Source organism: Procambarus clarkii, chromosome 69 (genome assembly GCF_040958095.1).
Source record: "Procambarus clarkii isolate CNS0578487 chromosome 69, FALCON_Pclarkii_2.0, whole genome shotgun sequence".
Lineage (NCBI taxonomy): Eukaryota > Metazoa > Arthropoda > Malacostraca > Decapoda > Cambaridae > Procambarus > Procambarus clarkii.
Genome location: NC_091218.1, coordinates 12,559,067 through 12,586,328, shown reverse-complemented (window position 1 = coordinate 12,586,328; position 27,262 = coordinate 12,559,067). Strand labels below are relative to the sequence as shown.

The following is a 27,262-nucleotide window of genomic DNA, read 5'->3' as shown; positions in this document are numbered from 1 at the left end:
ACAGGTGACCGCGAGGGGCGGTCGGAAAGCAAGACATACGCTCGTCCTGGAAGTCAGGACATTCAAGAAGGACATGCACGACCGTAAGAGGGACAATGCAACTAGGACAATAAGGAGCAGGGCGGCGCTCCATCAAGTGACCATGGGTTAAGCGAGTATGGCCAATACGCAACCTCGCCAGAGCTGTTTCCCACCGCCGGTTACGGTGGAAGGAGGACTGCCACGAGGAAACACAACATTTAAGAGTACGTAGCTTGTTACCAGTAACAGACAACCAAGAAGCCTGCCAACGGGTAAGGACTGAGGAATGGATAACCGGGTAAAAGTCGGAATACGGAATGCCCTTACGAGAGATGGGACAAGAGCGGACAGCTTCCTTGGCGGCAGCATCCGCACGCTCATTTAAAGACACACCAATATGGCTGGGAACCCAACAAAACTCAACCGACTTAAATTTACTATGAACGAGAAACAGCCAATGCTGGATCTCGACAACCACTGGATGAACTGGATTAAAGGACCCGAGAGCCATGAGGGCACTACGAGAGTCAACAACAACTACAAAGGAAGACTGACAACGAGAAAGTAGGAGACGAAGAGCATAGAGAATAGCATAAAGTTCCGCTGTAAAGATGCTAGTCTCCGGAGGCAAGCGACACATATAAGTGCGATCAGGAAAAACAACAGAGTAGCCAACACCGTCCGCTGACTTAGACCCATCGGTGAAGACAGAAACGGAGCGGGAGTGAGAAGAAAAGTGCTCGAGGAAAAGGTGTTTTAGAACCGTAGGAGGGGTAAAAGCTTTAGTGATACGGGTCAAGGAAGTACAAAACCGCGGAAGAGGGACCCTCCACGGGGGCAAAGAAGGAACAACACGAGGAGAAACATCAGAAATACGAACGGAAAGAGAATCCTGCAGGCGAGATAACCGGACAGAAAGAGGGAGGTGGTGAAGAGGAACAGGAACCGCAGGAGGGGTAAAAGTTAAAGCACGACAGAGGCGAGAGGAAGGATGTTGCAAGGACCGCGCAAGATAGCGAAGACAGTAGCGATCACGGCGGTCCTGGAGAGACAGGAAGCCAGTGTCAACATACAAGCTAAGGACGGGAGTCGAACGAAAGGCACCAGAACTGAGGCGCAACCCAGTATGGTGCAAAGCATCAAGACGGCGAAGAGTAGAAGGAGAAGCAGACGAGTAAGCAGGGCAACCATAATCGAGCTTAGACAGGACGAGAGAAGAATGTAAAGCAAGGAGAGTGCGCCTATCTGCCCCCCAAGAAGTATGGGACAAGACCCGAAGGAGGGTAAGGGCCTTAGAGCACTCAACACGGAGGTAAGAGATATGGGGAGACCAAGACAAACGAGTGTCAAGGAATAACCCCAAAAGCTTCGCGGAATCTTTGTATTCAAGGGGATGACCATAAAGTGACAAAGAGGGACGAAGAACAACCCGTTTCCGCGTAAATGTCATGGCACAAGTCTTAGAAGTAGAGAACTTGAAGCCATGATCAGTGGCCCAAGACGACACGGCATCAATTGCAAGTTGAAGCCGGCGTTGAAGGAGAGGCGAATCATCACCCTGACAACAAAGGGTAAGATCATCGACATAGAGAGCGGAGAAGACACCAGAAGGAAGAGAGGAAAGAAGACCATTGAGGGCAACCAGAAAAAGAGTAGTGCTCAGAACACTACCCTGGGGCACACCTTCGTATTGCTGAAAAGAGGGAGAGAGAGCGGTACCAAGGCGCACCCGAAAGGAACGACGAGAGAGGAAGCTGCGGAGAAAGAGAGGGAGATGACCACGAAGGCCAAAAGAATGAAGTTGAGATAGGATATGATAACGCCAAGTGGTGTCGTAAGCCTTTTCCAGGTCAAAAAGGATGGCAACAACGGAGGTCTTCGCAGCAAAAGCAGTACGAATATAGACCTCCAAGTTCACCAGGACATCTGTCGTGCTGCGGCACTTGCGGAAACCAAATTGAGAAGGGGAGAGGAGGTGATGGTGTTCCAGGAACCACATCAGACGAACGTTAACCATACGTGCAAAAAGTTTGCAGACACAACTTGTGAGAGCAATAGGGCGAAAGTCCTTAGGGGAAGTACCCAGAGACCCCGGTTTGCGAACAGGGAGGACAACGGCATCGAGCCAGTCCTCAGGGACTGACGACGACTCCCAGATCCGATTATACAGACTCAGTAAATACTGAGACGTGCTCGGAGGGAGATGGCGAAGCATCTCATAATGAATACCATCGGAGCCCGCCGCCGTAGAACCGCAGAGGGCCAGAGCAGAACGAAGTTCAGAGAGAGAGAAGGGATCATTATAGGGAAGCTGAAGATGAGTGCAGAAATCTAAAGGACGAGACTCAAGGACAGGTTTACGAAGAAGGAAAGATTGGGGAAGATGAAGACCAGAGCTAACAGAAGAAAAGTGGGAACCCAGTTCGGAAGCGACCTGCAACGGGTCCGCCACAAGAGTATCATGGAGGTGAAGGACCGGTGAAACATCGGGAACGAACTTACCCGCTATCTTGCGGATACGCTTCCAGATCTGGGCCAGAGGGGTTTCGGACGTAATTGTTGAGACATAAGATGCCCAACATTCACGTTTAGCCGTATGGATGGCCCTACGGGCCACCGCACTCGCTTTCCGAAAGAAAAGAAAAGAATCGGTCGTCTGCCTACGGCGGTGCCTCTTCCAGGCTGCACGCTTACAGCGGACAGCCCGAGCACAGTCCGCATTCCACCAGGGAACGCACTTCCGTGGACCCCGAGAGGAAGAGCGAGGAATAGAGCGGAGGGCAGCGTTGAAGACAGTGTCATGAAAAAGGAGGAGAGCGCGAGAGAGGGGCAGAAGGGAGAGGTCAGAGAGAGCAGCACTGAGGGTAAATAGGGTCCAGTCTGCCTTAGCAAACTGCCACCTAGGGAAAGAGAGGGAAGGGCGAAAAGAGAAAAAGGAAACAAGGATGGGGAAATGATCACTTCCATGGAGGTCATCAAGAACCCGCCACGTGAAATCTAAGTAAAGAGAAGAAGAGCAGAGAGAAAGATCAAGACAAGAAAGGGAGCGAGTCCGAGAGTCCAAATGAGTGGGCTCACCAGAATTCAGAAGAGACAGGGAAGAAGATAGGAGAAACGGCTCAAGGAGGCGACCCCGGGTATTCGTCAGAACGTCACCCCAAAGAGAATGACGACAATTGAAGTCACCCAGCAGGAGCACAGGCTCCGGCAAGGAGTCTAGGAGGTGTTTCAAATCAGGAAGAGAGAGCGGGACACTCGGGGGGAGATAAATGGAACAAACTGTGTACCATTTCCCCACAAAGATACGAGCAGCAGAACAATGGAGAGGCGAAGGAAAAAGTAAAGGAACAAAGGGAACATCTGCACGAATCAAGAGAGCAGAAGAATTAGAAGCCCCAGCAATGGCTGGGGGGGGGGAGAGAAAGGAATAGCCACGAAAACGACCAGGACGAGCACCAAGCATTGGCTCCTGGAGACAGACACAAAGGGGCGAAAACCGCGAAATCAGAAGTTGGAGTTCGAGGAAATTGGCGTAATAACCTCGAACGTTCCATTGAAGAATGGACAACGACGGGAAGAGAAAGGACAAAAACAGAGAACAAGGAAGAAACAAAGGCGAAAGAGCAACAGAGCACGTTAAAGAATATCAGGGTCGGGATCAGGGTCAGCAAAGTCAGGGTTAGGGGGCATGGGTAAACTGAGCAAAGACGGAGGGAAGGAAACGGGAGAACAGATCAGAGGTGGGCGGGCGGGGTCCGGAGGAGGAGGAGGAAGAGGAGACAACGGAGAGGAGCAGTCAAGGACAGCAGTAGGAAGAGGGGGAGTAGGAAGAGGGGGAGTAGGAAGAGGGGGAGTAGAAAGAGGGGAGCGCACCCCAGCAAGAGCAGCAACCGAAAGGGAAGCAGGGGCCAAAGAAACCTCCATAGCAGGAACAGGGGGCGCAACCACTGAAACGGGAGGGGAAGGAGCAACAGAGCCAGAAGTAGGAGCTAAGGAAGAAAGCGAAGCCTTCTTACCCGCCGGGGAAGAGGAAGGAGAGGAGCCAGGCTTACGCTTCTGACTTAAAGAGACAGGTGTCCCAGCAACTACGTACCGGGCAACGGATTCCAGTGTCTCAACAGGAGAAGCCGAACGAGAGCACACACGACGGCCGTTAGGAGAGCGATGGACATCCGCCTGCACCGACAGGCGGCGGGGAGAGCCGATAGATGGAGGAAGAGGATGGGAAGGAGGATCGGAGGGGGACGAGGAAGAAGACACAGGAGACATGACAGACCGGGTTGAAAGAAGGGGAACCCCAGACAGAGGACCAGGAGGGGGACCCCTCGGGAAAGAACTCAAAGGAACAGAGGAGGGGGCAGTGGGCGTATCAGGGTCCAAGGCCCGGAAACGGTTGAGAGTCTGAGGAAGGGGGGAAGGACGAGGAGAGGAAGAGCGCAACACGCGAGCATAAGAGATGTTAGTATAAGGCGGGAGCCGGCGAACCTGGCGCCTCGCCTCAGGAAAAGACAAACGCTCCCGGTGCTTCAGGTTAAGGACGGCCGCCTCAAGCTTGTAATGGACACAGGCACGGGAGAACGTAGGATGGGCCTCACCGCAGTTGAGGCAGCGAGCTTGGGGAGAAGTGCACTCCGACTTAGAGTGACCTTCACTCCCACACAAAGGACAGAGAGAGACAGTCCCAGAGCAGCGGAGGGCACCATGCCCAAACCTCCAGCACTTATTACAAAGTCGAGGAGAAGGAATATACTCCTGGACAGAGCACCTAGCACCAGCAAGAATGACAGAGGATGGAAGGGTCCTACCATCAAAGGTGATCTTCACAACGCGAAGGGGTTGACGGCGACGACCACGAGGGGGACGAGTAAACGAGTCAACCTGGAGGACAGAATGGCCTTGGGCATCAAGGATATGCCGAACATCATCGTGGCAATCCTGCAGATTCCGAACACCGGTTGCAACATGGGGTGGGAGGAGAATAGTGCCAACACTGGAATTCATCTGAACGTTCTTGGAGACCCGAACAGGGATCTCGCCAAGGCAAGATAAGGCAGCCAAGCGGGAAGCCGCATCCTGAGAAGGAGCAGCAACGACACGTGTACCGAGACGAGTGGGGTTGAAAGTAACACACGCATCCACGGAATCTACAAGATGCCGATGGAGGGAGAAATCGTCAGGAGGCGCAGAATCAAGAGGGAGGAGATCAAAGTATTTGGCCCATGAAGCAGGACCAAACAAGGCCTGATACGCATCAGCACGGGAAGGAATCGAGCGAGTGCGGTTGGGGCGCGAACGGCGTTGAGAACCCCTAGAGAGATAGGGGTCAAAAGGCGCAGTAGTCACAACGAAAGACTTAGCCACACCAGGGGACGAAGTGGTCACCACCGGGGGCTGGAGGCTCGACCCAACCTCAGAGGAGGGAGGGGAGCTGGGGGAAGAAGTCAGGACGGTCAAAGGAGGAGCAAGGTCGGGGCCCAACGCAGCGGGAGCTACAGAGCCTGGTCTTCCAATACAGGCCGACTCGGGGGCTTGGTCGCCCACCCCACGAGCCTGAGAGGGTACAACGGAAACATTCAACGACATAGAGACGAAAAGCGACAAATTCATCCACGAATGTGCCCCCATACCCACCATGGAGCCACAATTAGAGGCAGGACACCCAACAGGAAGCTATCGCTGATCATGCCGGGGCCCCCTAGGGGTGCGTCGTGAGTATACGCCCCACAAACGCCACCTTAAGAACCGTCAGTCCGTCGAGATCGGGTTCAGCGACGAAAGGGGGATTGACAATAAAAGGTTCCCCTCGCTCGAGACGTCGGGTACTACAGTTCTACGGGTGCAAGAGTATGCCTCCTCAAGCACCCGGGCGTCAAAATAGAAGAAGTCCAAAGAAATAATCCAAAACAAGCAAAAGGTCGGCAGGAAACGACAAGCAGATAGGAGAAGAGGGGGGAGAAAAACGAAACATAAGGAAAAGGAAAAGCGATCCGGCACAATTGGAGAAGACAGCAGCAGGAGTGCAAGGCCAGAAAAGGACAGAGGACTGCCCAACGGAGCATCACACTCCGGCAGCCGTCCACCAAGCCCCCTCACGACGCCAACGGGCCGGAAGGGGAGGGGGCATTGAATAACAATACAATACAATACAATACAATACAATTTTATTTAGGTAAGGTACATACAATAAAAATTTACAAGGATTGTTTGACTTATAGGTATAGCTAGTACATACAATGCCTAAAGCCACTATTACGCAAAGCGTTTCGGGCATGCGTTTCGGGCATAACTTGGTTCTTCTGTTCTGTGCTTCTTACGTATAGGTTCCAGCTCATTGCCAGTTCCGCGTGTTGTGTTGGTTGTTTGTATTGCATGTTTGCAGGTTGCTGTGTTTATGTCTTTTAGATGTGCCCGGTGGTGTTGTCTGTGTTCTTGTGTTTGTGTTGTATTTTGTAATGTGCCTCTTGTGCTGTATTTTGTAATGTGATGGTGCTTCAGTACCTCCTTTATTTATTGTAATTTATGTTGCATGCCGTTGGCATCTAAATATTAAAATAAAAATTAAAATAAAAAATGTTAGCCAACGTCACGTGGTCACGTCATGTGGTCACGTCATGTGGTCACGGCATGTGGTTATGTCACGTGGTCACGTCATGTGGTCACGTCACGTGGTCACATCACGTGGTCACGTCACGTGGTCACGTCATGTGGTCACGTCACGTGGTCACATCACGTGGTCACGTCACGTGGTCACGTCACGTGGTCACGTCATGTGGTCACGTCACGTGGTCACATCACGTGGTCACGTCACGTGGTCACGTCATGTGGTCACGTCACGTGGTCACATCACGTGGTCACGTCACGTGGTCACGTCACGTGGTCACGTCATGTGGTCACGTCATGTGGTCACGTCATGTGGTCACGTCACGTGGTCACGTCACGTGGTCACGTCATGTGGTCACGTCATGTGGTCACGTCACGTGGTCACGTCACGTGGTCACGTCACGTGGTCACGTCACGTGGTCACATGACGGTCACATGACGGTCACGTCACGTGGTCACGTCACGTGGTCACGTCATGTGGTCACGTCACGTGGTCACGTCATGTGGTCACGTCACGTGGTCACGTCACGTGGTCACATGACGTGGTCACGTCACGTGGTCACGTCACAAGCGATGACCATATAATTACCGGCACATTTATCTTGAACTCATGTCGATTGTCCAGTGTGTGTTAACAACACTACAACACAGGTGTCTAACACAACACTACAACACAGGTGTCTAACACAACACTACAACACAGGTGTCTAACACAACACTACAACACAGGTGTCTAACACAACACTACAACACAGGTGTCTAACACAACAACACAGGTGTCTAACAACACTACAACACAGGTGTCTAACACAACAACACAGGTGTCTAACAACACTACAACACAGGTGTCTAACACAACACTACAACACAGGTGTCTAACAACACTACAACACAGGTGTCTAACACAACACTACAACACAGGTGTCTAACACAACAGTACAACACAGGTGTCTTAACACAACACAGGTGTCTAACAACACTACAACACAGGTGTCTAACAACACTACAACACAGGTGTCTAACAACGCTACAACACAGGTGTCTAACAACACTACAACACAGGTGTCTAACAACACTACAACACAGGTGTCTAACAACACTACAACACAGGTGTCTAACAACACTACAACACAGGTGTCTAACAACACTACAACACAGGTGTCTAACAACGCTACAACACAGGTGTCTAACAACACTACAACACAGGTGTCTAACAACACTACAACACAGGTGTCTAACAACACTACAACACAGGTGTCTAACAACACTACAACACAGGTGTCTAACAACACTACAACACAGGTGTCTAACAACACTACAACTCAGGTGTCTAACACAACACTACAACACAGGTGTCTAACACAACACTACAACACAGGTGTCTAACACAACACTACAACACAGGTGTCTAACACAACACTACAACACAGGTGTCTAACACAACACTACAACACAGGTGTCTAACACAACAACACAGGTGTCTAACAACACTACAACACAGGTGTCTAACACAACAACACAGGTGTCTAACAACACTACAACACAGGTGTCTAACAACACTACAACACAGGTGTCTAACACAACACTACAACACAGGTGTCTAACAACACTACAACACAGGTGTCTAACACAACACTACAACACAGGTGTCTAACACAACAGTACAACACAGGTGTCTTAACACAACACAGGTGTCTAACAACACTACAACACAGGTGTCTAACAACGCTACAACACAGGTGTCTAACAACACTACAACACAGGTGTCTAACAACACTACAACACAGGTGTCTAACAACACTACAACACAGGTGTCTAACAACACTACAACACAGGTGTCTAACAACACTACAACACAGGTGTCTAACAACACTACAACTCAGGTGTCTTAACACAACACAGGTGTCTAACAACACTACAACACAGGTGTCTAACACAACACAGGTGTGTAACACAACACAGGTGTCTAACACAACACAGGTGTCTAACACAACACAGGTGTGTAACACAACACAGGTGTCTAACACAACACTACAACACAGGTGTGTAACACAACACAGGTGTCTAACACAACACTACAACACAGGTGTGTAACACAACACAGGTGTGTAACACAACACAGGTGTCTAACACAACACAGGTGTGTAACACAACACAGGTGTCTAACACAACACAGGTGTGTAACACAACACAGGTGTCTAACACAACACAGGTGTGTAACACAACACAGGTGTCTAACACAACACTACAACACAGGTGTGTAACACAACACAGGTGTGTAACACAACACAGGTGTCTAACACAACACAGGTGTGTAACACAACACAGGTGTGTAACACAACACAGGTGTGTAACACAACACAGGTGTGTAACACAACACAGGTGTGTAACACAACACAGGTGTGTAACACAACACAGGTGTGTAACACAACACAGGTGTCTAACACAACACAGGTGTCTAACACAACACAGGTGTCTAACACAACACAGGTGTCTAACACAACACAGGTGTCTAACACAACACAGGTGTCTAACACAACACAGGTGTCTAACACAACACAGGTGTCTAACACAACACAGGTGTCTAACACAACACAGGTGTGTAACACAACACAGGTGTGTAACACAACACAGGTGTGTAACACAACACAGGTGTGTAACACAACACAGGTGTCTAACACAACACAGGTGTCTAACACAACACAGGTGTCTAACACAACACAGGTGTCTAACACAACACAGGTGTCTAACACAACACAGGTGTCTAACACAACACAGGTGTCTAACACAACACAGGTGTCTAACACAACACAGGTGTCTAACACAACACAGGTGTCTAACACAACACAGGTGTCTAACACAACACAGGTGTGTAACACAACAAAGGTGTCTAACACAACACAGGTGTGTAACACAACAAAGGTGTCTAACACAACACAGGTGTCTAACACAACACAGGTGTGTAACACAACACAGGTGTGTAACACAACACAGGTGTCTAACACAACACAGGTGTCTAACACAACACAGGTGTCTAACACAACACAGGTGTCTAACACAACACAGGTGTCTAACACAACACAGGTGTCTAACACAACACAGGTGTCTAACACAACACAGGTGTCTAACACAACACAGGTGTCTAACACAACACAGGTGTCTAACACAACACAGGTGTCTAACACAACACAGGTGTGTAACACAACAAAGGTGTCTAACACAACACAGGTGTGTAACACAACAAAGGTGTCTAACACAACACAGGTGTCTAACACAACACAGGTGTGTAACACAACACAGGTGTGTAACACAACACAGGTGTCTAACACAACACAGGTGTCTAACACAACACAGGTGTCTAACACAACACAGGTGTCTAACACAACACAGGTGTCTAACACAACACAGGTGTCTAACACAACACTACAACACAGGTGTCTAACACAACACTACAACACAGGTGTGTAACACAACACAGGTGTCTAACACAACACAGGTGTCTAACACAACACTACAACACAGGTGTCTAACACAACACTACAACACAGGTGTGTAACACAACACAGGTGTGTAACACAACACAGGTGTCTAACACAACACAGGTGTCTAACACAACACAGGTGTCTAACACAACACAGGTGTCTAACACAACACAGGTGTCTAACACAACACAGGTGTCTAACACAACACAGGTGTCTAACACAACACTACAACACAGGTGTCTAACACAACACTACAACACAGGTGTGTAACACAACACAGGTGTGTAACACAACACAGGTGTCTAACACAACAACATGTCAGCTGAACTAACACGCCTCAGTGTTGTAGGCTGTGGTCCCAAACGGACACAATAAGGGGTACTATGAACAGTAGCGGCTTTCAACCATTCAAGTTTTCTATGGGTCGGCTGGATAGGTTAGGTGGGTGGCTTGGGTTGGTGAGTTGTAGAACGCCGTATTTTGCACGTTGTTCCAATTGTCAACACCTCTGGAGGCCTCAGCTCACCAAACATCCGTCACCCTCAACTGGGTACATACCCCAGGACGACCGACGCCCAGCCTCAGTTCATCCTAGGGTTTACATCAACACGGTATATATCCCAGGACGCCCGACGCCCAGCCTCAGTTCATCCTGGGGTTTACCTGAACACGGTACATATCCCAGAACGACCGACACCCAGCCTCAGTTCATCCTGGGGTTTACATCAACACGGTATATATCCCAGGACGACCAACGCCAAGCCTCAGTTCATGCTGGAGTTTACATCAACAGGGTACATACCCCAGGACGACCGACGCCCAGCCTCAGTTCATCCTGGGGTTACCTCAACACGGTACATACCCCAGGACGACCGACGCCCAGCCTCAGTTCATCCTGGGGTTTACCTGAACACGGTACATATCCCAGGACGACCGACGCCCAGCCTCAGTTCATCCTGGGGTTACCTCAACACGGTACATACCCCAGGACGACCGACGCCCACCCTCAGTTCATCCTGGGGTTACCTCAAGACGGTACATACCCCAGGACGACAGACGCCCACCCTCAGTTCATCCTGGAGTTACCTCAACACGGTACATACCCCAGGACGACCGAAACCCAGCCTCAGTTCATCCTAGGGTTACCTCAACACGGTACATATCCCAGGACGACCGACACTCAGCCTCAGTTCATCCTGGAGTTACCTCAACACGGTACATACCCCAGGACGACCGAAACCCAGCCTCAGTTCATCCTAGGGTTACCTCAACACGGTACATACCCCAGGACGACCGGCGCCCAGCTTCAGTTCATCCTGGGGTTCACGAGTGTTCTTGTCCTCAAATACCGTTTTCTGCACCATTTCTCTGCTGCCTCTGTGCTCGCTTAATATATATGCAAATAATGATTTTTGTAACTTCATTTCCATTACAATTTTGAGCGGGCTTTGTTGCGCTCAGAGTGGCATTGTTTTGGTCTCCATATATTACCAACACTCATGTATTGTACATGATTGTTCTGCTACTGAGATGCTCTCATGATAACACTGAGCTGGAACACTGTTATATATATATATATATATGTATATTATATATATATATATATATATATATATATATATATATATATATATATATATATATATATATATATATATATATTCAAGGTTATGTTCTGCTAAATGTTATTTAGCAGAACATATTTTCGATAAGTTCAGTTCATATTTTTAACCTGTTTCTCCACGTTCTTCACATTTTCTTTCATGTTCTCTACGAATCCCTCGCTTGTTCACGATGTTCTTCACATTTATCTTACATGTTCTCTGTTTCTTTGCTTGCTGCCTAAGACTTACACAGTTATCATCTTGTATCTTATCATATGTAAATACATAACTCCTCCTCCCTTCCCTACATGTTCCCACATGTTCTCCGCTCATCTTCCTACACTTTCTTACAATTTTTCTCCATTTGAAGGACGTGAAGAAACAGGTGAAAAATATGAACTGAACTTGTAAAGAATATGGTGTGAACATTTAGCAGAACATAACGAACTCGTGAAGAACATGCTAAGAACATGGAGAAACACGCGACAATATGAAACTTGCAGAGAACATGGATAATGAATATAAAAGTTGAACAGAGAACCAGATGTGAACACGGAGGGAATACACAAATATGATAAGATTATTGTGTTATTTGTATTATACATTTTGGGGAGGGAAGGGGTGAGGGAAGGGGGTGAGGGAAGGGGGTGAGGGAAGGGGGTGAGGGAAGGGGGTGAGGGAAGGGGGTGAGGGAAGGGGGTGAGGGAAGGGGGTGAGGGAAGGGGGTGAGGGAAGGGGGTGAGGGAAGGGGGTGAGGGAAGGGGGTGAGGGAAGGGGTGAGGGAAGGGGGTGAGGGAAGGGGGTGAGGGAAGGTGGTGAGGGAAGGTGGTGAGGGAAGGTGGTGAGGGAAGGTGGTGAGGGAAGGGGGTGAGGGAAGGGGGTGAGGGAAGGGGGTGAGGGAAGGGGGTGAGGGAAGGGGTGAGGGAAGGGGTGAGGGAAGGGGTGAGGGAAGGGGTGAGGGAAGGGGGTGAGGGAAGGGGGTGAGGGAAGGGGGTGAGGGAAGGGGGTGAGGGAAGGGGGTGAGGGAAGGGGGTGAGGGAAGGGGTGAGGGAAGGGGGTGAGGGAAGGGGTGAGGGAAGGGGTGAGGGAAGGGGGTGAGGGAAGGGGGTGAGGGAAGGGGTGAGGGAAGGGGTGAGGGAAGGGGTGAGGGAAGGGGTGAGGGAAGGGGTGAGGGAAGGGGTGAGGGAAGGGGTGAGGGAAGGGGGTGAGGGAAGGGGGTGAGGGAAGGGGTGAGGGAAGGGGTGAGGGAAGGGGTGAGGGAAGGGGTGAGGGAAGGGGGTGAGGGAAGGGGGTGAGGGAAGGGGGTGAGGGAAGGGGGTGAGGGAAGGGGGGTGAGGGAAGGGGGGTGAGGGAAGGGGTGAGGGAAGGGGTGAGGGAAGGGGGTGAGGGAAGGGGTGAGGGAAGGGGGTGAGGGAAGGGGTGAGGGAAAGGGGTGAGGGAAAGGGGTGAGGGAAGGGGGTGAGGGAAGGGGTGAGGGAAGGGGTGAGGGAAGGGGTGAGGGAAGGGGTGAGGGAAGGGGGTGAGGGAAGGGGTGAGGGAAGGGGGTGAGGGAAGGGGGTGAGGGAAGGGGGTGAGGGAAGGGGGTGAGGGAAAGGGGTGAGAGAAAGGGGTGAGGGAAGGGGGTGAGGGAAAGGGGTGAGGGAAAGGGGTGAGGGAAAGGGGTGAGGGAAAGGGGTGAGGGAAAGGGGAGAGGGAAGGGGTGAGGGAAGGGGGTGAGGGAAGGGGGTGAGGGAAGGGGGGAGGGGAAGATAAGGGGGTGATGGAGGAGTTGGGGGCAAGAGGGAGTTAAGCGAGCGGGTGGGGGGGGGGGTCATGGCTGGGAGATAAGGGGTATCATGACCTTGGATTATTACCCAGCAGCTGTGTATTGGCACACATCAGTAAACAAGAGTACTGAAGGAGTGGATATGTTTACTTTGATAAGGTGACAGGCTGGAGCAGGTCTTGATCTGAAATATTAAGTTTTATCAACTAAGTCGGGGGACAGGAGATAGAGCTCGGTTAACGCTTTTGATAGATTTTACTACGTCCGAAATATAGCGGACTTAAATCTCGAGGAAATTGGCTGGATACTAACGAAGTTACATAAGTAAAGTAAGGCGAGGGACATGAGCTGGAGCTCGGTAAATAAATTACTGTATTTATCTAAGTCTGAAATATAGCGGGTATAAATTTTAAGAGGATTGGACTGATAATAAAGAAGTTGTATGAATGAAGTAAGGCAGAGGACAAGAGCTAAAACTTGGTTAATGTCTTGATTTATTTTACTGAATCTGAAAAACAGCGGGATTAAATTTCAGAGTGAGTAATAATTATTAACGAAGTTGTAACAATAAACTAAGGTGGGGGCACGAGAGCTGGAGCCTGGTAACACTTTTCTTTTATTTCTATGTACGAAATAACTATCTTTTAAATTTCAGAGAAATTGATTGGTTAATAGCGAAACTACACTTATAAATGTATAGAGTCGAGCCCAAGAACTAACTTCTGATGAACTTTTTAACATATTTGCTCAAGTTGGTAGAGTTTAATTATATCCATAAGAACTCTCTTACTACTGCTGTGACGATTAAAACTAACAAATTTTGGTCTTAAACTGGTCTCTGAAAAATTTGGGTCTTAAACTGGTCTCTGAAAAATTTCAGTCTTAAACTGGACTCTGTCAAATTTCGGTCGTAAACTAGACTCTTACAAGTTTCGGTCTTCAACTGGACTCTGAAGAAATTCGGTCTTAAACAGGTGAAACAGCAGTAAATGGATATAAATAAAAACCAAAATAAATAAATAAATAAAATAAATATATATTATAATAATATATAATAATAATAATAGATAATAAATAAAACTAAAAGTCACTGCTAAGATGTCTATTTTCCTTAACAAAATTTATCTGACCATCTTATCCGAAGGGCTCGGAATTATTTCGGTCTTAAACGGGCGTGTCAGCGAGAGAAATAAAAACTCTGAAAACTGTTTACTTGGAAACCTCGACGGGTGAGCGGGAACTGACCTCAAAAACCTCGACGGGTGAGCGGGAACTGACCTCAAAAACCTCGACGGGTGAGTGGGAACTGACCTCAAAAACCTCGACGGGTGAGCGGGAACTGACCTCAAAAACCTCGACGGGTGAGCGGGAACTGACCTCAAAAACCTCGACGGGTGAGCGGGAACTGACCTCAAAAACCTCGACGGGTGAGCGGGAACTGACCTCAAAAACCTCGACGGGTGAGCGGGAACTGACCTCAAAAACCTCGACGGGTGAGCGGGAACTGACCTCAAAAACCTCGACGGGTGAGCGGGAACTGACCTCAAAAACCTCGACGGGTGAGCGGGAACTGACCTCAAAATATTTCAGTTCCCACTGACTCGTGATCCGTACTACTTGAGTGATCAAGTAGCACGGATCGCTCGTACCCATCAGGGGTGGGGACGAGTGATCCATCAGGGGTGGGTACGAGTGATCCATCAGGGGTGGGTACGAGTGATCCATCAGGGGTGGGTACGAGTGATCCATCAGGGGTGGGGACGAGTGATCCATCAGAGGTGGGTACGAGTGATCCATCAGGGGTGGGTACGAGTGATTCATCAGGGGTGGGTACGAGTGATCCATCAGGGGTGGGTACGAGTGATCCATCAGGGGTGGGTACGAGTGATCCATCAGGGGTGGGTATGAGTGATCCATCAGGGGTGGGTACGAGTGATCCATCAGGGGTGGGTATGAGTGATCCATCAGGGGTGGGTACGAGTGATCCATCAGGGGTGGGGACGAGTGATCCATCAGGGGTGGGGACGAGTGATCCATCAGGGGTGGGTACGAGTGATCCATCAGGGGTGGGTATGAGTGATCCATCAGGGGTGGGTACGAGTGATCCATCAGGGGGTGGGGACGAGTGATCCATCAGGGGTGGGTACGAGTGATCCATCAGGGGTGGGTACGAGTGATCCATCAGGGGTGGGTACGAGTGATCCATCAGGGGTGGGTACGAGTGATCCATCAGGGGTGGGTACGAGTGATCCATCAGGGGTGGGGACGAGTGATCCATCAGGGGTGGGTACAAGTGATCCATCAGGGGTGGGTACAAGTGATCCATCAGGGGTGGGTACGAGTGATCCATCAGGGGTGGGTACGAGTGATCCATCAGGGGTGGGTATGAGTGATCCGTCGGGGTTGGGTATGAGTGAAGTATCAGGTGGAGGACTTATGGAGGTATCAGGGCCTTACCTTAGTATCGTAGTTGTAACCGAGCATGGTGGTATTCCTGAAAGGGTTGTTGAACGGCAGGTCCACATCCAGGAACCGCTTCCGGTACAGGTCCAGGGCGAACCTGTGGGACACACCAGCCTTATACCACAGCCTTATACCACAGCCTTACACCACAGCCTTACACCACAGCCTTACACCACAGCCTTATACCACAGCCTAGTACTTCACACGACAAAATCATTAACCATATCAGTATAGCGGCATATATTATTTCTCATTACCTAATATTATACCTATATTACCTGATAAATATTATACCTGATCATTCATAAATCATTCTCCGAATTGACAGTACGATTTAATACTAAGTGTAATAAGTACACTTTCATACTGTCATAAACAGTGCATAATTGCACTTATGGGGCTGTTACATTGCCCAACCCCCTCCCCCGATTTAATTCTCCTCGTTTTCTGTTAAGACACTCATAATTTTAGGATGAAATTTTCAAATTCAAATTGCAATACACAAGTTTTAAATATCAGGAATTTTTTTTCAGGTTTATTAAACAATATAGATTTTATACAAAATTTTAAAATATCCTGAGTTACTTTACAATTTATTGATATATTTTAATTTTGTTTTATTAGTTTTATAAAACTGTAATATCAATATAGCTATAGGTTAAGTACTAATTGTAATTAAGAAGCAATAAAATTATTATCTTCAAAAACTAAGACGGTTAGGTGAGGTTGTGGTTTTCTATTCAGTTTTTCAGGTAAACTCAAATATTCACAATATATTTGACTACGATTTAATACTAAGTGAAAATAAGTACAATTCCTAACTGCTATGAATAGTACATAATTGCTCTTATTTGTCTTCTTACATTTACCACCCCATTTTGGGAGGACGGGCTGCTCAATCAAGACAGAATAAGCTCCTCAGGAAGAGGCAGAGAACCAGCCTCGACCCCGCACCAAGGGTACAGCACACCCACAACTACCACCACAAAGTTGATGGGAGAGGTAAAGATGGGCAGGACTGAGTTTAAGGAGAGATGGAGGGAGGGGGGGGGGAGATACGAGAGAAAAAGAGGAGAGAGAGAGATAGAGCGAGGCTACAGCAGCAGCAACAGCAGGCAGCAGCAGCAGCCCCCTGCAGCAGCAGCAGCAGCAGCAGCCCCCTGCAGCAGCAGCAACAGCAGCCAGCAACAGCAGCCAGCAACAGCAGCCAGCAGCAGCAGCAGCCCCCTGCAGCAGCAGCAACAGCAGCAGCAGCCAGCAGCAGCATCAGCAGCAGCAGCCCCCTGCAGCAGCAGCAACAGCAGCAGCAGCAGCAGCGTGCGGACATACCTTATCTTAGTGTCTCTCTCTGTGGTGCTGTCGATGGCATAGAGGACTCCACAGGTGATGAAGAGCTCTCCAAACTTGTGGTGGCTGAGGGAGATGTTCCAGCTGTACTCCACCTGCAGGAGTGATGACACCTGGTTAGTCTCCAGCTCCTGGGCCCCGAGCACCTGGCCCCCACCACCCTATCAACACGTGACAACAATACAGCAAACACTGCCTGGTACAAGTGTAAACATGGGGCTGGAGGAGTACCTTGAGGGTCCAAGGGTCGAGCTTCATCACCACAGTGTTGTTGTTGCTCTCAGGGAGGCCGTAGATGGCCCACAGACCGTTGTCGTCGGTGTTGAGGTCGATGTAGTCCAGGCTGGTGCCATACAGGTAGTTGTAACCGGTGGTGGCTACGCCAGGCACCGACACGGACTTGGTGTTGCCGGAGATGAGGTCGTACCTGATGATGCTCTGGTGACCTTGCTGGTGGTAGTAGAACGACCCGTTGTACACCACGTGGGAGTTACCCTGAGGACGACAAGGAACGGTCAGAGGCATTGGCATGTTCTTAACCCGTACGCTGCGCCGGACGAATTATTGCATTTTTTCCCCCATTTTTTTTTGGTTAATTTTTTTTTAACCATACAGTACATCTTTATGCTAATAACTAGTGACAATGGGACGTAGATCACATCGATAGGGGAACTGCTGGAGGCCTAGTGACCACAGGCGAGGTAGCTTGTTAGTTAATATCCATCTTTAACCCCTTTATATCTAATTGTGTCTAATATGTCGTTGTTTGTGAGTCAAAGATCCAAACAACACAACCACGTCATTTAACCTAACATATTTACAATGAATACCATGTATAACCCTGCTTGTTACACCACGAGAACCCAAACTAGTGACAACAATTCATCAAGAATGCCCAATACCCATCAAGAATGCCCAATACTCATCAAGAATGCCCAATACTCATCAAAAATGCCCAATACTCATCAAAAATGCCCAATACTCATCAAAAATGCCCAATACTCATCAAAAATGCCCAATACTCATCAAGAATGCCCAATACTCATCAAGAATGCCCAATACTCATCAAAAATGCCCAATACTCATCAAGAATGCCCAATACTCATCAAGAATGCCCAATACTCATCAAGAATGCCCAATACTCATCAAGAATGCCCAATACTCATCAAGAATGCCCAATACTCATCAAGAATGCCCAATACTCATCAAGAATGCCCAATACTCATCAAGAATGCCCAATACTCATCAAGAATGCCCAATACTCATCAAGAATGCCCAATACTCATCAAAAATGCCCAATACTCATCAAGAATGCCCAATACTCATCAAGAATGCCCAATACTCATCAAGAATGCCCAATACTCATCAAGAATGCCCAATACTCATCAAGAATGCCCAATACTCATCAAGAATGCCCAATACTCATCAAGAATGCCCAATACTCATCAAGAATGCCCAATACTCATCAAGAATGCCCAATACTCATCAAGAATGCCCAATACTCATCAAGAATGCCCAATACTCATCAAGAATGCCCAATACTCGTCAAGAATGCCCAATACTCGTCAAGAATGCCCAATACTCGTCAAGAATGCCCAATACTCGTCAAGAATGCCCAATACTCGTCAAGAATGCCCAATACTCATCAAGAATGCCCAATACTCGTCAAGAATGCCCAATACTCATCAAGAATGCCCAATACTCATCAAAAATGCCCAATACTCATCAAGAATGCCCAATACTCATCAGGAAAGACGTTCTTGGCGCCAAGACTCACAGTGAAGGGCCAGGAGAGCGTGTAGTTCTTGCTAGGCAGGTTCTTCCGGTACCGGTTCTTGTCGGAGAACTCGTAGAGGCGGTACGGGTCGGCCGGGTCCGTGGTCCAGAACCGGGGCTCCCGCCGGGGCTCGAGCGGGTGCGGGTCCCGCATCCACGACCCGTATTTGGAGTCTGTGTGGCGATGATACACCGGCTTGCCCACGGCTGACAACATGCAGTCTGTAACAGTCACCACAACACTCTAGTACAGTCTGCAACAGTCACCACGACACTAGTACAGTCTGCAACAGTCACCACGACACTCTAGTACAGTCTGCAACAGTCACCACAACACTCTAGTACAGTCAGCAACAGTCACCACAACACTCTAGTACAGTCTGCAACAGTCAGCAACAGTCACCACGACACTCTAGTACAGTCTGTAACAGTCAACACAACACTCTAGTACAGTCTGCAACAGTCACCACAACACTCTAGTACAGTCTGCAACAGTCAACACAACACTCTAGTACAGTCTGTAACAGTCAACACAACACTCTAGTACAGTCTGCAACAGTCACCACAACACTCTAGTACAGTCTGCAACAGTCAGCAACAGTCACCACGACACTCTAGTACAGTCTGCAACAGTCACCACAACACTCTAGTACAGTCAGCAACAGTCACCACAACACTCTAGTACAGTCTGCAACAGTCACCGCAACACTCTAGTACAGTCAGCAACAGTCACCACAACACTCTAGTACAGTCAGCAACAGTCACCACAACACTCTAGTACAGTCTGCAACAGTCAGCAACAGTCACCACGACACTCTAGTACAGTCTGCAACAGCCACCGCAACACTCTAGTACAGTCAGCAACAGTCACCACAACACTCTAGTACAGTCTGCAACAGTCACCACAACACTCTAGTACAGTCTGCAACAGTCACCGCAACACTCTAGTACAGTCTGCAACAGTCACCACAACACTCTAGTACAGTCTGCAACAGTCACCACAACACTCTAGTACAGTCTGCAACAGTCACCACGACACACCAGTACAGTCTGCAACACACCAGTACAGTCTACAACACTCCCAAGTAGTCTGCAACACTCCCAAGTAGTCTGCAACACTCCCAAGCAGTCTGCAACACTCCCAAGCAGTCTGCAACACTCCCAAGTAGTCTGCAACACTCCCAATCAGTCTGCAACACTCCCAAGTAGTCTGCAACACTCCCAATCAGTCTGCAACACTCCCAAGCAGTCTGCAACACTCCCAAGCAGTCTGCAACACTCCCAAGCAGTCTGCAACACTCCCAAGCAGTCTGCAACACTCCCAAGCAGTCTGCAACACTCCCAAGCAGTCTGCAACACTCCCAAGCAGTCTGCAACACTCCCAAGCAGTCTGCAACACTCCCAAGCAGTCTGCAACACTCCCAATCAGTCTGCAACACTCCCAAGTAGTCTGCAACACTCCCAATCAGTCTGCAACACTCCCAAGTAGTCTGCAACACTCCCAAGCAGTCTGCAACACTCCCAAGTAGTCTGCAACACTCCCAATCAGTCTGCAACACTCCCAAGTAGTCTGCAACACTCCCAATCAGTCTGCAACACTCCCAAGTAGTCTGCAACACTCCCAATCAGTCTGCAACACTCCCAAGCAGTCTGCAACACTCCCAATCAGTCTGCAACACTCCCAAGCAGTCTGCAACACTCCCAAGCAGTCTGCAACACTCCCAAGTAGTCTGCAACACTCCCAAGTAGTCTGCAACACTCCCAAGCAGTCTGCAACACTCCCAAGCAGTCTGCAACACTCCCAAGCAGTCTGCAACACTCCCAAGCAGTCTGCAACACTCCCAAGCAGTCTGCAACACTCCCAAGCAGTCTGCAACACTCCCAAGCAGTCTGCAACACTCCCAAGTAGTCTGCAACACTCCCAAGTAGTCTGCAACACTCCCAAGCAGTCTGCAACACTCCCAAGCAGTCTGCAACACTCCCAAGCAGTCTGCAACACTCCCAAGTAGTCTGCAACACAAGGCGGAAAACATATTAACTCACCTGTGGACCTGTTCTTGAAGCCCGGGTAGGTGTCGTTGCCGAACTGCTCAACGCGGATGCCGAAGAGCGCCCCGCGGCCCTCTGCGCACTTGGAGACTTTGGAGCAGTCCGGGCACTTGGCGGGAGGGCACAAGTCATTGAACAGGTCAACAAAGCTGGGCGGGCCCGGACCAAAGGTCAACCCATCCACCGTCCCAGTTGATGGGATGAACAAGGTCGTGTCAATCTCTGTCAGGAGCACCAAGCGTGGACAGTGAAAATGCTGGAAATTTTGTCTCTTTCACTGGCTATACAATTTTGTCCCTTCCACTGGCTATACAGTTTTGTTCCTTTCACTGGCTATACAAGTTTTGTTCGTTCCACTGGCTATACAGTTTTGTCCCTTCCACTGGCTATACAATTTTGTCTCTTCCACAGGCTATACAGTTTTGTCCCTTCCACTGGCTATACAGTTTTGTCCCTTCCACTGGCTATACAATTGTGTCCCTTCCACTGGCTATACAATTTTGTCCCTTCCACTGGCTATACAATTTTGTCCCTTCCACTGGCTATACAATTGTGTCTCTTTCACTGGCTATACAATTTTGTCTCTTCCACTGGCTATACAATTTTGTTTCTTTCACTGGCTATACAATTTTGTCCCTTCCACTGGCTATACAATTTTGTCTCTTCCACTGGCTATACAATTTTGTCCCTTCCACTGGCTATACAGTTTTGTCCCTTCCACTGGCTATACAGTTTTGTCCCTTCCACTGGCTATACAGTTTTGTCCCTTCCACTGGCTATACAGTTTTGTCCCTTCCACTGGCTATACAGTTTTGTCCCTTCCACTGGCTATACAGTTTTGTCCCTTCCACTGGCTATACAGTTTTGTCCCTTCCACTGGCTATACAGTTTTGTCCCTTCCACTGGCTATACAGTTTTGTTCCTTCCACTGGCTATACAATTTTGTCCCTTCCACTGGCTATACAATTTTGTCCCTTCCACTGGCTATACAATTTTGTCCCTTCCACTGGCTATACAATTTTGTCTCTTCCACTGGCTATACAATTTTCTCCCTTCCACTGGCTATACAGTTTTGTTCCTTTCACTGGCTATACAATTTTGTTCCTTCCACTGGCTATACAGTTTTGTCCCTTCCACTGGCTATACAATTTTGTTCCTTCCACTGGCTATACAGTTTTGTCCCTTCCACTGGCTATACAATTTTGTCCCTTCCACTGGCTATACAATTTTGTCTCTTCCACTGGCTATACAATTTTCTCCCTTCCACTGGCTATACAGTTTTGTTCCTTTCACTGGCTATACAATTTTGTTCCTTCCACTGGCTATACAGTTTTGTCCCTTCCACTGGCTATACAATTGTGTCCCTTCCACTGGCTATACAATTTTGTCCCTTTCACTGGCTATACAATTTTGTCCCTTTCACTGGCTATACAATTGTGTCCCTTTCACTGGCTATACAGTTTTATTCCTTCCACTGGCTATACAATTGTGTCTCTTTCACTGGCTATACAATTTTGTCCCTTTCACTGGCTATACAATTTTGTCCCTTTCACTGGCTATACAATTTTGTCCCTTCCACTGGCTATACAATTTTGTCCCTTCCACTGGCTATACAGTTTTGTCCCTTCCACTGGCTATACAATTTTGTCCCTTCCACTGGCTATACAGTTTTGTCCCTTCCACTGGCTATACAGTTTTGTCCCTTCCACTGGCTATACAATTGTGTCCCTTCCACTGGCTATACAATTGTGTCCATCTATATGAATAGGTGTTCGGATACATGTTTTTGTTCAGGAATATAATTAGTGTTCATATAATGTTAGTTAATCCTGCTACTGGTATAATATTTGGATATTATATTTAGCCTTATGGGGTCTTGCGGTGCAGGTTATACAGGTCTTGTGAGGGTTAAACTTCAGCTCCCTGGTCCTGCCTCTCAACATTTAATCCACTGGTGCTCAAAGGCTCCACAGGCCTGGTACACCACACTTGTAGCTGTGTACCTGTGTATGTGTACTGTGTACTGTGGAGTGTGTGTGTACTGTGGAGTGTGTGTGTACTGTGGAGTGTGTGTGTACTGTGGAGTGTGTGTGTACTGTGGAGTGTGTGTGTACTGTGGAGTATGTGTGTACTGTGGAGTGTGTGTGTACTGTGGAGTGTGTGTGTACTGTGGAGTGTGTGTGTACTGTGGAGTGTGTGTGTACTGTGGAGTGTGTGTGTACTGTGGAGTGTGTGTGTACTGTGGAGTGTGTGTGTACTGTGGAGTGTGTGTGTACTGTGGAGTGTGTGTGTACTGTGGAGTGTGTGTGTACTGTGGCTCATTAGTTGGTCGCGTGAGTATTTCATATTCGTGTGTGCAGGATCGAGCTGTTAGCTCTTGGACCCCGCCGTCGGTTGTCTAATACAGTGACTCCTAACCTGTGATCTTTATCATATATTTACTACACACAGACATACAGTTCTAACACACACACACACACACACACACACACACACACACACACACATATGATAGAGCCCAATAGGCTCAGGAATCTGTACACCAGTTGATTGACGGTTGAGAGGCGGGACCAAAGAGCCAGAGCTCAACCCCCGCAAGCACAATTAGGTGAGTACAATTAGGTGAGTACACACACACACACACACACACACACACACACACACACACACACACACACACACACACACACACACACACACACACACACACACACAGGTTATTTAACACAAGGGGCACACGCACAAGGGGACACAGGTGGAAACTGTGTCCCCAAATGAGCCACAAAGATTTTAGAAAGAACTTTTTTAGTGTCAGAGTGGTTGACAAATGGAATGCATTAGGCAGTGATGTGGTGGAGGCTGACTCCATACACAGTTTCAAGTGTAGATATGATAGAGCCCAATAGGCTCAGGAACCTGTACACCAGTTGATTGACAGTCGAGAGGCGGGACCAAAGAGCCAGAGCTCAACCCCCTCAAGCACAACTAGGTGAGTGCACACACACACACGTCAGCCGTGGTGTGGTGTGTGTGTGTGTGTGTGTGTGTGTGTGTGTGTGTGTGTGTGTGTGTGTGTGTGTGTGTGTGTGTGTGTGTGTGTGTGTGTGTGTGTGTGTGTGTGTGTGTGTGTGTGTGTGTGTGTGTGTGTGTGTATGTGTGTGTGTGTGTGTGTGTGTGTGTGTGTGTGTGTGTGTGTGTGTGTGTGTTTACTAGTTGTGTTTTTACGGGGGTTGAGCTTTGCTCTTTCGGCCCGCCTCTCAACTGTCAATCAACTGTTTACTACTATTTTTTTTTTCCACACCACACACACACACACACCCCAGGAAGCAGCCCGTGACAGCTGACTAACTCCCAGGTACCTATTTACTGCTAGGTAACAGGGGCACTTAGGGTGAAAGAAACTTTTGCCCATTTGTTTCTGCCTCGTGCGGGAATCGAACCCGCGCCACAGAATTACGAGTCCTGCGCGCTATCCACCAGGCTACGAGGCCCCCCTCGTAGTGTGTGTGTGAGAGAGAGCAGAGACACAGTACAGGCAGCAGCAGACCACTTACCATAGAGCTTAATAAGGCCGCGGGTGATGGAGAGCTCGTTCTTGGCCACACAGTGGTAGTCCCCGAAGTCTCCAGCCTCAACGTTGGAGATGTTCAGCATCATCACACTCTGAGGAGAACACCCCTCCATGAACAACACACAACAACATGGCAGAGAACAATTAAGACACTGAGAAGAACAAGAGAGAACAAGACATTGATAAGAACAAGAGAGAAAACAAGACATTGAGAAGAACAAGAGAGAACAAGACATTGATAAGAACAAGAGAGAGAGAACAAGACATTGAGGAGAACAAGAGAGAGAGAACAAGATATTGATAAGAACAAGAGAGAGAGAACAAGACATTGGTAAGAACAAGAGAGAGAGAACAAGACATTGATAAGAACAAGATAGAGAGAACAAGACATTGAGAAGAACAAGATAGAGAGAACAAGACATTGAGAAGAACAAGATAGAGAGAACAAGACATTGATAAGAACAAGAAATAATATTTTGTTATTCATTTGTAAATACACTGTGTATATAATTTCAAAGAGATTTACACACGTATATAATATAAGTAGTGGGCGTCCTTCCGTCTCGGAAGACTATGGAGTTGCGCCCTGACAGGGCCCAAAGCCTGGGTATGTAGATATGGAGAAGCTGTTACCCATGCAGCACACTCTGTGGAGCGTCCCATACACACACACACTCTGTGGAGCGTCCCATACATACACACACACACTGTTTAGCGTCCCATACACACACACACACACACCCTGTGGAGCGCCCCATACACACACACACTCTGTGGAGCGTCCCATACACACACACACACTCTGTGGAGCGTCCCATACACACACACACACTCTGTGGAGCGTCCCATACACACACACACCCCCTGTAGAGCGTCCCATACACACACACACACTGTTTAGCGTCCCATACACACACACACACCCTGTAGAGCGTCCCATACACACACACACACACTGTTTAGCGTCCCATACACACACACACACACCCTGTAGAGCGTCCCATACACACACACACACCCTGTAGAGCGTCCCATACACACACACACACTCTGTGGAGCGTCCCATACACACACACACCCTGTGGAGCGTCCCATACACACACACACACTCTGTGGAGCGTCCCATACACACACACACCCTGTGGAACGTCCCATACACACACACACCCTGTGGAGCGTCCCATACACACACACACACACTCTGTGGAGCGCCCCATACACACACACACCCTGTGGAGCGTCCCATACACACACACACACCCTGTGGAGCGTCCCATACACACACACACACACTCTGTGGAGCGTCCCATACACACACACACACACACCCTGTGGAGCGTCCCATACACACACACACACACCCTGTGGAGCGTCCCATACACACACACACCCTGTGGAGCGTCCCATACACACACACACACCCTGTGGAACGTCCCATACACACACACACACACACTCTGTGGAGCGTCCCATACACACACACACACACCCTGTGGAGCGTCCCATACACACACACACACACCCTGTGGAGCGTCCCATACACACACACACACACACCCTGTGGAGCGTCCCATACACACACACACACACACCCTGTGGAACGTCCCATACACACACACACACACCCTATGGAGCGTCCCATACACACACACACACACACCCTGTGGAGCGTCCCATACACACACACACACACCCTGTGGAGCGTCCCATACACACACACACACACACCCTGTGGAGCGTCCCATACACACACACACACACCCTATGGAGCGTCCCATACACACACACACCCTGTAGAGCGTCCCATACACACACACACACACCCTGTGGAGCGTCCCATACACACACACACCCTGTAGAGCGTCCCATACACACACACACCCTGTAGAGCGTCCCATACACACACACACCCTGTAGAGCGTCCCATACACACACACACCCTGTGGAGCGTCCCATACACACACACACACCCTGTGGAGCGTCCCATACACACACACACCCTGTGGAGCGTCCCATACACACACACACCCTGTGGAGCGTCCCATACACACACACACACACCCTATGGAGCGTCCCATACACACACACACCCTGTGGAGCGTCCCATACACACACACACACACCCTGTGGAGCGTCCCATACACACACACACCCTGTGGAGCGTCCCATACACACACACACCCTGTGGAGCGTCCCATACACACACACACACACACCCTGTGGAGCGTCCCATACACACACACACACACCCTGTGCAGCGTCCCATACACACACACACACACCCTGTGCAGCGTCCCATACACACACACACACCCTGTGGAGCGCCCCATACACACACACACACACCCTGTGGAGCGTCCCATACACACACACACCCTGTAGAGCGTCCCATACACACACACACCCTGTAGAGCGCCCCATACACACACACACCCTGTAGAGCGTCCCATACACACACACACCCTGTAGAGCGCCCCATACACACACACACCCTGTAGAGCGCCCCATACACACACACACCCTGTAGAGCGTCCCATACACACACACACCCTGTAGAGCGTCCCATACACACACACACACACCC

At 49.1% G+C, this 27,262-nt stretch overlaps 1 protein-coding gene across 5 annotated transcripts in view; it reads right to left on the bottom strand.

The window, feature by feature from the left end:
- Positions 1-27,262, bottom strand: part of LOC123772234 (uncharacterized) — a 325,414-nt gene that overhangs the window by 7,307 nt on the left and 290,845 nt on the right. For all 5 annotated transcript variants that reach the window (XM_069311039.1, XM_069311036.1, XM_045765315.2 and 2 more), the window contains exons 10-15: positions 24,662-24,770; positions 21,102-21,329; positions 19,060-19,280; positions 17,514-17,777; positions 17,265-17,377; positions 15,930-16,032 (exon numbers count right to left, since the gene is read on the bottom strand). In XM_069311039.1, the coding sequence (XP_069167140.1) occupies positions 15,930-16,032; positions 17,265-17,377; positions 17,514-17,777; positions 19,060-19,280; positions 21,102-21,329; positions 24,662-24,770 (1,038 nt within the window). The remainder of the gene's footprint in view (positions 1-15,929; positions 16,033-17,264; positions 17,378-17,513; positions 17,778-19,059; positions 19,281-21,101; positions 21,330-24,661; positions 24,771-27,262) is intronic.